Source organism: Pieris napi, chromosome 22 (assembly GCF_905475465.1).
Source record: "Pieris napi chromosome 22, ilPieNapi1.2, whole genome shotgun sequence".
NCBI lineage: Eukaryota > Metazoa > Arthropoda > Insecta > Lepidoptera > Pieridae > Pieris > Pieris napi.
In genome coordinates, this window is record NC_062255.1 from 5,232,433 (window position 1) to 5,244,875 (window position 12,443).

At 32.6% G+C, this 12,443-nt stretch overlaps 1 protein-coding gene across 2 annotated transcripts in view; it reads right to left on the reverse strand.

Annotated features, from left to right (window-relative positions):
- LOC125060818 (putative inorganic phosphate cotransporter) overlaps positions 1–12,443 on the reverse strand; it is a 58,703-nt gene that overhangs the window by 42,765 nt on the left and 3,495 nt on the right. The window contains exon 1 of one of the 2 annotated variants that reach the window (XM_047665918.1): positions 6,516–6,779. The exons of the other annotated variant lie outside the window; for it this stretch is intronic. Within the exon in view, the coding sequence (XP_047521874.1) occupies positions 6,516–6,540 (25 nt within the window). The 5' untranslated portion in view covers positions 6,541–6,779. Of the gene's footprint in view, positions 1–6,515; positions 6,780–12,443 lie in introns of those variants that run through there. 2 annotated transcript variants of the gene reach the window in all.

Sequence of the window (12,443 nt, forward strand, 5' to 3'; positions counted from 1 at the left end):
ATGGGACAAAATAAAATGCCACGTTTGGTTCACCACAGCAAACTTAATGAATTTATTAAAAGGATTATCTGAATTGTATTATTCTATGTATATGTTTTTAATTTAGATGATTTGTGTTTTAATATAAACAGTTATTAGTTCAAAGTTTCGCGCTTGAATTCTTGGCATAAAAGAACAATCCTCAAAGGATTGACTTCTTCGTAATACGGGCCACGGCATATCTACGTATTACTTATTTTTAAAACGTCAAAACAGGCAAAATCTGTTTTATATTTTGACATTTAAATACTGCAGATATCTTAAGGACAAAGATTAAAGACCTCATGAGCGTCTGTGAAAGTGTTTAGCAGAATGTCGCGACGTCGCGTCGATTTGACGCCATCGCTTCCTACTTGCATGACAGAAAACGGACACATGACCAGTCAGGAACGGCTAATTAAACTAACGGTGAGTCCTACTTACGGATAAATAAAAATATTTATTGCCTTCGGCGAATTTGAAAAGGGCGAATGGAAGGCTTTATAATATACCTAAGACTTGAGCAACTATATATAAGTTTGGCAAAGTATTCAAATGTAAAATACTTCTGTCAAATTGTATGAAAAATCTTACTATCAATCTTCTTAGAAACTAGACTAAGCGCTTCCTTATGTTATAATTAAGTAATTATCGTATATTTTAGATTAAACTTAACATTGTCAACACGTATAATAAACTTTTCTTTATATAGACATACAAACCCATCGGTTTCGATATTCGTAAATATGTGAGGAACATGTATACTAACTTTTTTAGTATAGTTGTTTATTCTAAGAGTACATTCTTCACATATAATTATTTAACAAATGTAACAAAATATTGTAAACCTACTTTAAAAGAGTAAGTGTGGAGTTTCTTGCCCAATCTTCTCCACACGAAACTACCTTTTGGAATCCTTGTATTTTTTTTGACGTTCAAAAGTACCATTTTAGGTGGTCTAATTGAAATAAATGATTTGACTTTGACTTTGAATCATTAGTTTTATTTATCTAATAACCTTAAAAACTAAAATTATTAAATGGAGTGTCTTTAGGCAAGGTTCGGAAGATACTGGCAGCGTTCTCCTTTTGAATAGCTAGACTAATTCTTTGTCCGAGGTTGCCGCCAGCTCTTCTGTCTCGTGTTGTGATGACGACTAACCTTTTTGCTATTTCCTAAAAACCTTATAGTGCTAGGACCCCTCGGACCAAGGGTCTTGACACCGAATGAAACAAAAACATATTCGGAGCCTACACACCTGTATTCATTAGGTTAACTTAAAAATACATTTTTGACGGATGAATCTCGGACTAAGCGCAAAGTATCAGTATCGATTAACTTTATCAGTCTTAATAAATAAAAAAATATGATAAGGAAAGATTCAAAGCGCATAGTTAAGTACGACTCTCTTATGTCAAACTACTGGATTTTGTTTATGGTTGGTTAAGAGACATTGTTGATCTATCATAATCAACACTCTGTCTTTCGTTTGTGTATTTTAACAAACATATCATTGTTTCAACAATTATTTACATTAATACGATACTGTTAGACTGACAGCAAAATAATAAATTTCTATGAATTTTAATTTCGATTTTGACGTCTAGTCTGTTCTACGGATGTTTTCAAGATCATAAAGAACGAATTATTTCTATAGCCTATCATTATAGTACGTCTCAAATACGATTTAGTCAAATATTATCTTATTTGTGAACTAACCAACATAGTAATAATAATAATTAAAAAAATATTGGTTGTTTGTAAAGTAGGTTTACGATCGAGATGTTTACGTGATAACGTCTTATTGGTGATATAAGTTTTTGGGAAGTAAGGAATTAATGAAGATAACAATTTTTTCAAATTTTAAATTACATCTATCGTTTTATTCACACTTTTGATGATAAATTTCGGGTGTAAAATGACAAGTTTACTTATTCGACTATGATATACATTTTTCTTCATACATTCACGGAATGACTGGCAGCGCTCGAGATGAGACGGAAGATCGGTCCGTCTCTCTCTCGTTATACCTACGATCGCGCTCGTGAGGTTTTGGTGTGACACAAGTTTCTGAACATGTCACCCGACTAAAACGATTTTAAAGACGTTATCACGTCAAAACGGATAAATAGAAAACTATTATTCGTTATACATAATAGGATTTTAATTATTCAGTTATCAAATGCACATTTTTACTATAGTATATTTCTTTACAAGTTTGTTTTTGACATTTATTATCCTAAAGGTCTGTTTCACAATGTACGGATAAGTTCTACATAAGTTCAAAATTAGCTATTTATTACTTATTGGTAGGATAAACACTATTGTTGCGTTTCACAATTGTCAGATAGCGCTAATCGTCACATAAAGTCCATCATAAGTTATGAGTCCGATGAATGTCAAATAGCACAATTTATCTTCCAAATGATTTATGTGTTGCATAGCTATTTGGTACTTTACCTATACATTGTGAAACAGACCCTAAAACTTATTAAATTGTGAAAAATGAATAAATTGAGGGGTAAAATATAATATGTTACTACGACATATATTACCTAAATGCCTTAAATGGGCCTTACAGATTCAGTTATTCATTTTGGAACTGTTTTGAAACCATAGCAATTGGATTTCGGAATTCCAATCCAGGACGTAATCAAGTTTTTGACTTACAGCCTAACACAGGCTCAACTAACTATACCTATTACATATCTTTAGATCGTGTTTCATTACATCTGAACTCATTTAACTTCAAAGTAAGTATTTGCCTTATCAACAGTGATTTTACACGGTGTGGTGAAACAATAATAATGTTGTAATTTCTAATGGCAAATTCTTATTTTATATATTTTTTAAACTTTTTAACAAGAAGTGTGAACTCAGTTTCCACTTTTAGACGCACATTTGGTCCGTTACGTTGGGTCCTGGATAATTAAGCCAGCTTAGCTTCTTCCATCAGCTCAGAAGTTTCCTGGGGAATTCGCAGGCTTCACGGAGGGACCTCACTGCTCAGAGGATATCTGCTCGTTGAGAAGCCTCCAATTCGTCTGTGCTGAAACAGCGCAAGGGGCTGTCTGCCGCCCCAAGGACAAAGAGACAGGACACAGTGGCCCGTAATTAAATCATTATTTTGAGATAATTTTGGTGAGGCTTAGAAGTCGCTTTGCCACTTGCGGGTTTACTGCTGGCAGTGCCATTTTGGACTGTTTGTAGTCCGTATTTTGCGACTAACAGAGTTCTGGCGAATGTTCTGTGTATTTGGCAAATCCAGACTTGCACTTGCGAGAACGGGTACGGGCCAGCCGAAAGTATTCTGACTCCTCTCTTTGCAAGCTCGTCAGCAGCATCCACTGTGTTCTTTTATCCACGCTAATCAACACAACGAGACAAAACGAGAGACAACGTTGTGGAGTGCCGATTGCTGATTCTGTTGATTTGCCTGAGCTGTTGGCGTGATTTGGGTGTAACAATTTAGTTAAGGACACCTGACTTTCTATCTCCAGGTCCTCTAGCCTTTCCATATGCACTGTTTGAGCAGCTTATGTTTGGGTGACTGCGCCATTACTACATTTAACACGGATACAATAACGAAACTATCACGTTATCTATATAATATTATTAACAAAAAACTTAACATAGAGCCAAAGAAACATTAACATTATCTATATAATTATTTATTTTTCAGTTGCGGTCACTCAACGTTATTTAAAAAGAATGCCGTTAATTACAAATTAATTATTAAATAAATTAAATAATATTCTAAATATTATAAATAAATAAATATTAAATAGACAAAAGGATTATTCGTAGGTTTAAGATTACCGTTGGCGATTAGAGTCGTCATGATAATCACCACTGTAATGGATAAACTTACATCAAATCCTTAAATCAAAGACCTTTTTGGAATTGTCATCTGTAAACGATTGTCTTTGTTATTAAAAAAATTGTTTTGAATTTAGTACGTGTTATCTTCGGCTACGCATAGCGTGCCTTATTATAATCACTGCAGTCAAATCCCTTAACCTCGAACTTCAGATCAGCATCGTCAGGAGACAAAGCATGGTTAGCACTATGTCTCAAATCTGAATTGTTTTTTTTTTAACTGCACATTCCATCGTCTGATGTATTTGTTGGTCACTATGAATAGAAGACTATTCCAGTTGTGGCATATAAAGAAAGTACACTAATGTATAAGTTTATGTTCATTGAACCAATCGCAATTAGAGAGATATATGTAAGTGTATTCACAGAACAGGTTTTAATAAAAAGTAAAACCTCGCACCCGCAGGCACTAAGTACATTCTAAGTATTCAGCCAATGCATACGATTATTAAAACCGTTATTGAACTCGCGATTTCGTCCACTAGAACACAAAAAAACGATATTTTTACATAGAAAGTCATGTCATTTAGACCCAGGTTTTTAAAACAGGTGCAAACAGGCGGAAACAGGCTGATCTGATATTATACCTTAATATCTTGGACACTAACGATGCCCGAAAACTGGCCATTGCTATTTTTTTTAAATCAAATCAAAATCATTTATTTATATAGGAAACAATGTACACTTATGAACGTCAAAAAAAACATATTAAATGCTTCTAATTATACATTTACTGCCAGTTCTCAAATCAAGGGCGTAGAACGGAAGAGAAGAACTGGCAATAAACTCTCCGCTATTCTTTTTAATCGCCAAGTCTTTTGTTTTACACAATGTTTTAAGGAGCTGCAACCATTACACCATGTTCCACATTTTAGGTAATTAATAATTATAAAATAAATTAAAGACTAAGATTTGTCCTCTATCAGCAGGAGCACGCACTTACATTTTCGTGGGAACAACACGCAAATACATAGTCGAAATAACTAACATCACCAGAGGACTTAAGGACCCTAATTCGAATTGATTCGGAAATCCTTCGATAGGTACCTGGTTTCACATAGTGAAGATTGAGCGCGATTGATTTACGGGTATAAATAATGTAATTTTAAAATTGCATTAGTAAGTGTCAAGTTGGATAACACATGGCATGTTATCGAACTTGACACCTTCGCTGTGATCACTGATTCGTAAAGGACTTAATTATGTTAACATTCAAGGAGGAAATAACGCATTGTACAGTATCTTGATAAACACAATACAACCAAGAAAACAATTATTCTAATTAGAATTGGTCGCTTTATACTCCAAGCGACCTGTGCTGGAAGTTATATTTGAGTATGTTTTTAGCAAAGCTATGCTTTGCAAGCAGTAAAGCATTTGTGACCCTAGCTCTCAGGGTTGATAAAAAATTGACCTTTGATAAGATGACACAGTAAGATAATGTAGATTGAAAATAATATCAGCGGTGAAACTAATGCTTAGTCGTAAAAACTAAATCAATTTCACTCTTATAAGTAAACTCATTGGTCTCTCTAACAAATTGTGATTATCCTATGATCAAAAGAGACACATGAGTAGTTTAATTTCTATGAATTAGGATAATTCTTTGCAAAGTAATTATGTGAAAACAATAAATTTTAAACAGGATCACACGGTTCATTTTCTCAATATATCTAATCAATAAATTAATCATCAAATAGAACTTATTAAATATTTTATTTACTATTTACTTTTACACAAGGTCTTGTGTAATAGTAAATTAAAAATAAGAATAATTGTTAAGATTTCTTAACATCTATCTATTTAGATAATTATCTAAATATTTTTGATGATATTATTATTCATTATTTTTTTTATTATTGTTATTTTGTGTGTTTCTGTGTGTGTGTTTTGTTAGTAATAAATGTTGTCTATGTCTATACATTTATTATTAGTCAGTAAACAACACAGACGCATCACAAAAATAAAATAAGATCGTAGATTGTAAGAAGAGGTAGATCTATATAATATGTTTCAGTACTCAAAGATTGTTTAATTCTTATCATATATTTACAGTAAACATGGATAGTCTATTCACAAAGATGATAGCAATTATTTTATATAAATTTAAAATATATCATTAGATTAGATAAATACAAAACTTACGCGTTGTGATTTATTAAATCGTCTTAAAGTGTTTGACGCAGCGTGTAACTAATTAATTATATATAACTTATTTACAATACAATTTTACTAATATAGAAACAACAGCCTCGCTTACTATTAAATTTTTTAAAAGAGTTCCAGTTAACCTTAACCGAAGCTTAAAAATTTAAAATTGAATGGGTGTTTATTTATATGTAAATTGCATAAAGGCGAAATCAGTTTTTACATGTATGTTGCTTTGAATATGTCGAAATTCAAAGCAAATTTTGTAATTGAAATCACTGAGAGATAAGAGAATGTATTCAATAAACTTTCTATTTATGTGTTAAACTCATATAATTAGCATTGAGCTAACGTAGAGATAAATGCAATTATAATTATTAATTAATTAATACTTGCATAACGCAATTAGCTACAGTTTTCCTAATTGAAAACTCCGTTTCCACTTTAAAATTAAATTAAATTAAACTTACCGAAAAATTTAAAATGTAACTTCATGTTGCTAGACTATTGTAAACACAAAAATCGCGCAAACACAAATGCGCACACGCGCGTAACAGCGAGATGCGAGCGCGCTAGCCTCCAAACGACTGCCCGCGAAGCCTCGCTCAGTCGTCAGGTGACACGCAAAAACCTCTCAATGATCTTACAAAAACCTATCGGTCACGTCTGCTTCAGTTTAATCAGGTGCAAATATGTTACAATAAATGTTATTATCCCACAATAGTTTGTTAGTGAATCATTTTAAAATATAACTAATAACATATATTACTAATTTGTACCTAATGGCACTACTAGTCTAGTCCACAAGTTGAAAATGGAACAAAATAGAGATACTGCTCTTAAAATTATGTGCGATAGCTCATTGGATCCGGAATGACGTCTATAAAAATGTGCTAAAAGCGTGTATTAGCACATAAAAAATTGCAAAAGTTATAGACAATTAAAGATGAAAAAAAAATGGCATTTAGTTTTTTGCCATTATTTAATAAACTATTAATATTTAAGAAATTTCAAATAAAGATTCTGAAAGAGGAAAAAACTCCTAACTCCCGGAACTCTATCTCCATTATTTATAATTTTATTTTAACGCTGAAAATAGGTCTTTTTTTTATTTATATTTATATTTTAATTTAGCAAATTCTTAATGGGCTCTTAATTTCGCTACCAATCCCCCCACCGTATGCGACAAAATATTCGCAATGTACCTCGTACGAACACGAATTATCTGCGTAATTCGCAAATTTTTCCGGTGTTAACTCATGACACTAATTATGAAGATGTGGATATTTTCCACCTTACCAAATAGGATGTGAGGATATATTTGAAGAAGACTGACTTTGTATAGCAGTAACAATTTAGTTTTTCTTTAAAATATTAAGTACTAATTGTCGTTTGTTTAATTTCAGTTTTCTTTTTTTGTCTATTAATGTATTTATGTTTTCTGTTTCATATATTTTGTGTATCAATGTAATCTGTTTTGGCTTTGTATAATGTCGAAGTGTTTTGTTTTATAATTTGGGTATGTGTCAGATCAAAAATCAAAGTAGCCATGATTATCGCGTATAGTTTACTCTACAGCAGCCTTGCGATTCTGTAACTCACTTTTCGAACTCACACAGCGGTTTTCGCATCGGCGGTCGCTCTCAAATCAGTCGTGAAACAGTCATTTTATGATTTGGAATTCTGATAAGGTGGAAGCTTGTAGTTTATTGTTTGAAAAGTGAGTTACGGAATCGCAAGGCAGAAGTAAAGTTTTAAGTAAATGTTAACCAACTGTCAACTCTTAATGAACTACTTTGAGTATGGCTGTGAATGGCAATCCGCAAACCGCAATCCAATTTAGCGATTCACACAAACAATGAATAATGTATAACAAATTAATTGGTGTAAATAGGAATTATGTACTACTAAAATTATCTTTAATTCATAGAGTACAATTACGGTGAACGCCTCTCAACCAGAGCATTGTGCTGTAATTGTTAAGAGAATTGCTTTACTGTCATTGTTATGTTATAATAGACCCGTAATGTTATTCAAGTATACTGAGTAATCTGATTTCATATTACTGATTAGTTATAAAATACTAATCTCTTCTACGTACGCGTTATTATGAGAATAATTATCTTATTATAAAACTTCCTTGATTGGAACTTGAATACATTTTTTTGAAATGTTGAAAAATAGGGTTTTACTGTTCTTTTTTTTTGTTGTTGTTTATTGTTTTTTGAAATGTATTTTTGAAGTGAAACTTCTTTATCGGGGTTGGAAAAAAATTTAGTGTAATATTTTTTCGTTACGCGTCACATTTTTCCGTTACGCGCCATCTTTTGAAGTGAAACTTCTTTATCGACGTATGGGAGAAATTTTGTAGCAGGTTACGCGCCATGTTGCTTTTTGAAGTCAAACTTCTTTATCGGCGTTGGAAAAAAATTTACACACATTTGTCACATTTTTCGGTTACGCGCCATCTTTTTCTTGTCCCTACCACGGTTGATCCGAAGAGATTCGAAGCCATTAGTAACAAAAATATATAATAACGATAACAATGATAGTAATACTAATAATTCTATTACAATTAATGAAATTCTGTAAAAATCTTAGTACTACATAGTAGTACAGTAATAAGTTAAAATGAAATAATTGTATTTGTATTCATGTCTATGATAATAAAAGCCTTTTGTTAAACTTTATCTAATTTAACTTTATTTAACCAATTTCTGTAAAGTTGCATATAGTAGATCATTTTTCGAAAAATAAGGTCATAAAGAAGTTTCACTTCTTACGTGTGTACACCTAGTACACGCACACATTTTCTTTTGACAAACGGGCAGTATGATCACCTAATGTTAAGTAATGATACATGTCCTGGCATTGAGAGGGTCTATACTCTATATTCTCAATCCCAGAGGGCTCGCGAGTGCGTAGCCGAAACATTAAGAAATGGTACGCTTTTCTTGAAGGACCCTAAGTTGAGCCACTATATTATACAACGGCGACTGGACAATTTTATAATGTTATGGAAATCTTAATATATATAAATCTCGTGTCACAATGTTTGTCCTTAATGGACTCCTAAACTACCGAACCGATATCAATCAAATTTGCACACCGTGTGTAGTTTGATCCAACTTAAAAGATAGGATAGCTTACATCTCAATTTATACCCGCAATATTATTTTATTGCAAAATATTCGTTTATTATTTGATAGTCACAATTCTAACAGATGGCGCTGTGTTGAAAGTACCAACGTTTCACATAAGCTACAATTTAATGGCATAACCACCAAAAAAGCATGGTGGATTGGTGTTCTCCTGCCGTTTCTCTTGAATAGTTTACTACTATGTAATACAACAAAAATCTTAGCCACAGCAACGCTTGGCCGAGTCTACTAGTTAGTTTATAAATTTTTCATCAATTAGTTTAGCAGATGTAAAAAAAAACTTCTTTATAATCTTGGTTCAAGCATAGTTATAAAAATTTTCGTTAACTTTACCTATATATGTATCTTATGAAGTCGGTGGCAAATAATGTTTATTTATATAGCAGGTTGCTATATAAATATTGCTCATAAAAAAACGACATAGAAAACTAAATTGATTACTTATGTAGCATAGTTATTCATTTATGCGAATAAATCGTACAAGTAGGTGGATATATATCTAGGCTAAGCTTGTTTTGAACGGAAATGACACTGCCCTTGCTTTTTTCAATGCGACTGGTCTCAATCAATGAACATTAACAATATATTTTTTATATGCTAATTAGCACCGGGTTCTACTACAATCCAAATGGTTTCTAGCCGTCGAATATATGGAAGAAAAACCTAAACATCGCCTATAACCATTCTTTGGTGGTGTATTGTATACCCTCGTGGGGAGGCGCTGCCAAAACACTCCTCATTGAGGTCGAGAGAGCGCATCGTGCGATCTTGAAAGTAGGTGCAGGACTCCCCTTTCGCTTTCCCACAGCTGACTTGTATAAGGATTGGGATGTATTATCCGTAAGACAAACTTTCATCCTGTACACTATTCTTACGAAGCATTCTGAGATAGAATACGATCAAAAACTAGTTGATGGAAGGCGTAGAAAGGATTCCTTATGCCGTCCTCAACTTTTCAAAACAGCTCTTTCCCATAGTTCGTATTGCTTTCTAGGTACCCATTTATACAATAAACTTAACAAAGACCTTCAAATTTATCATCTCTCAAAATATAATTGTAAAAAAGTAGTTACTAAATATCTCAAATCGCTTGATTACCAAAACACAGAAAATCTTTTACGACCTCTAATTTAATTTAATTTAATAAATGGAACGTTTTTCTCGCGCACACTGGTATTTAGTACACTCACACACGCATACGCACTCACACTGACCCGTACACTCACACACACACACTCACAAATGCTTTTACTTTTTACTATTTCTTTATTTTTATTTATTTTTTATATATATTTTTATAAATTATTTATTTTCGTTCGTTTTTAAAGACTTGTTAGCAATTAGCAATACTTTTAGAAACACTATGTTCAAGAGGGACTGGTGACTTGTAATAACAGGTTTTCCCAACCTTTTTCAAGCACCAGTCTCTCAGTATAATACATAGCTTTAAGCTTATTGTCAAGTTTATTATTATTAATTAAATTAAATTAAGTAAATTAAGTAAGTAAAAAAAAAAAAAAAAAAAAAAACCTGCGTGACCACACTGGCATAGGCAAGGCATAGGCAAGTCAACCGGCGTCGTCAATAACGTCTTTTTGAAGTGAAACTTCTTTATCGGGGTTGGAAAAAAATTTAGTGTAACATTTTTCCGTTACGCGCCATGTTGCTTTTTGAAGTCAAACTTTATCGGCGTTGGAATGAAAGTTCTTTATCGACGTATGGGAGAAATTCTGTAGCAAATCGTCACGTTTTTCGGTTACGCGCCATCTTTTTCTTGTCCCTACCACGGTTGATCCGAAGACATTCGAAGCCATTAATAACAAAAATATATAATAACGATAACAATGATAGTAATAATTCTATTACAATTAATGAAATTCTGTAATAATCTTAGTAGTAATAAGGTAAAATGAAATAATTGTATTTGTATTCATGTCTATGATAATAAAAGCCTTTTGTTAAACTTTATCTAATTTAACTTCATTTAACCAATTTCTGTAAAGTTGCATATTTTTTCGAAAAATAAGGTCATAAAGAGGTTTCACTTCTGACGTGTGTACACTAGTACACGCACAATTTTTTTATTTTTTTTATTTGGACCACAAAATTAGGACAAACACATGATATAAATTGACATATGTACATACAAAAATACAAAAAGCGGTGCCGTCCTTAAAACATGTGGACACGACCAGCGAATCGTCAACATATTACGTACCGTCATCCACAGAGCTATGACGATCTAAGTACATACACAAGAACTCGACCACAATTAGAAAATCCTCCCTTTAGGCTGAAGGTATTCCTTCTTCTCTCCTCAAATTGGTATTTATTAGGGATGCATCCGATACCGATATATCGGCGATACTTTGGGTTTGCCGATATATCGGCATCGGTGATATTTTAATTGCCGATACGATACCTTTCGCGATTTTAAAAATGCAAACGAGACACGGACTATCTATGCCCGGGGAATCCCCGCGTTTTGTTCAGTTTGTTGTCTCTCTCACCCGATTTGTACCCGAGTATTAAATTTCACTAGACACTTAAGTTGGCTTTTAACTGCTAATGCGGCTAGGGTTTTTTTAACACTAAATAAAATAAAATAAAGAATTACAAAAATCTTATCAATGTTAATTTATTTTAATATATTCATTACTCTTAATTCTTAATTTTCTTAAATTTAACCAAACTTGATATATTTTACTTTAATTTAATTTTAATTTAATAAGCGTTGGTATCGCTATCGGTATCGACGATATTTCTGTAAGAGTATCGGCTTCGGTATCGTATCGGCAAAAAGGCGTATCGATGCATCCCTAGTATTTATATTTTAACTGGTAAAATAATTTTCATTGCCGGTTAAGTTGTAGGTACTTAATAAACTTACACCACGTTCTTGCTGTCATTCGTTTCACCAGTAAACATTTACCTAATTTCACTATTTGTACAATCGTTCAAACTTCCCGAAATTCCTCGATAGTTCATCGGATATTCTTTGAATCGTTCTTAAGACGTTTATGTAATTATTGAGCCACCTTTATCTTATGACGACTCAGTCCAATTGTTTAGCGCGAACTATATCTCCAGATGTCAATATCCAATACTTTATCCAATATTTTTGACCCGTAATTCAAATTAAGCTAAGACTCTTTTCTGAATATCACCCCAAGTGAGATGAATTTAAACGTTATTAAGGCCTTGTTGAGCATTTCTTATAACTCTTATGATTTCACA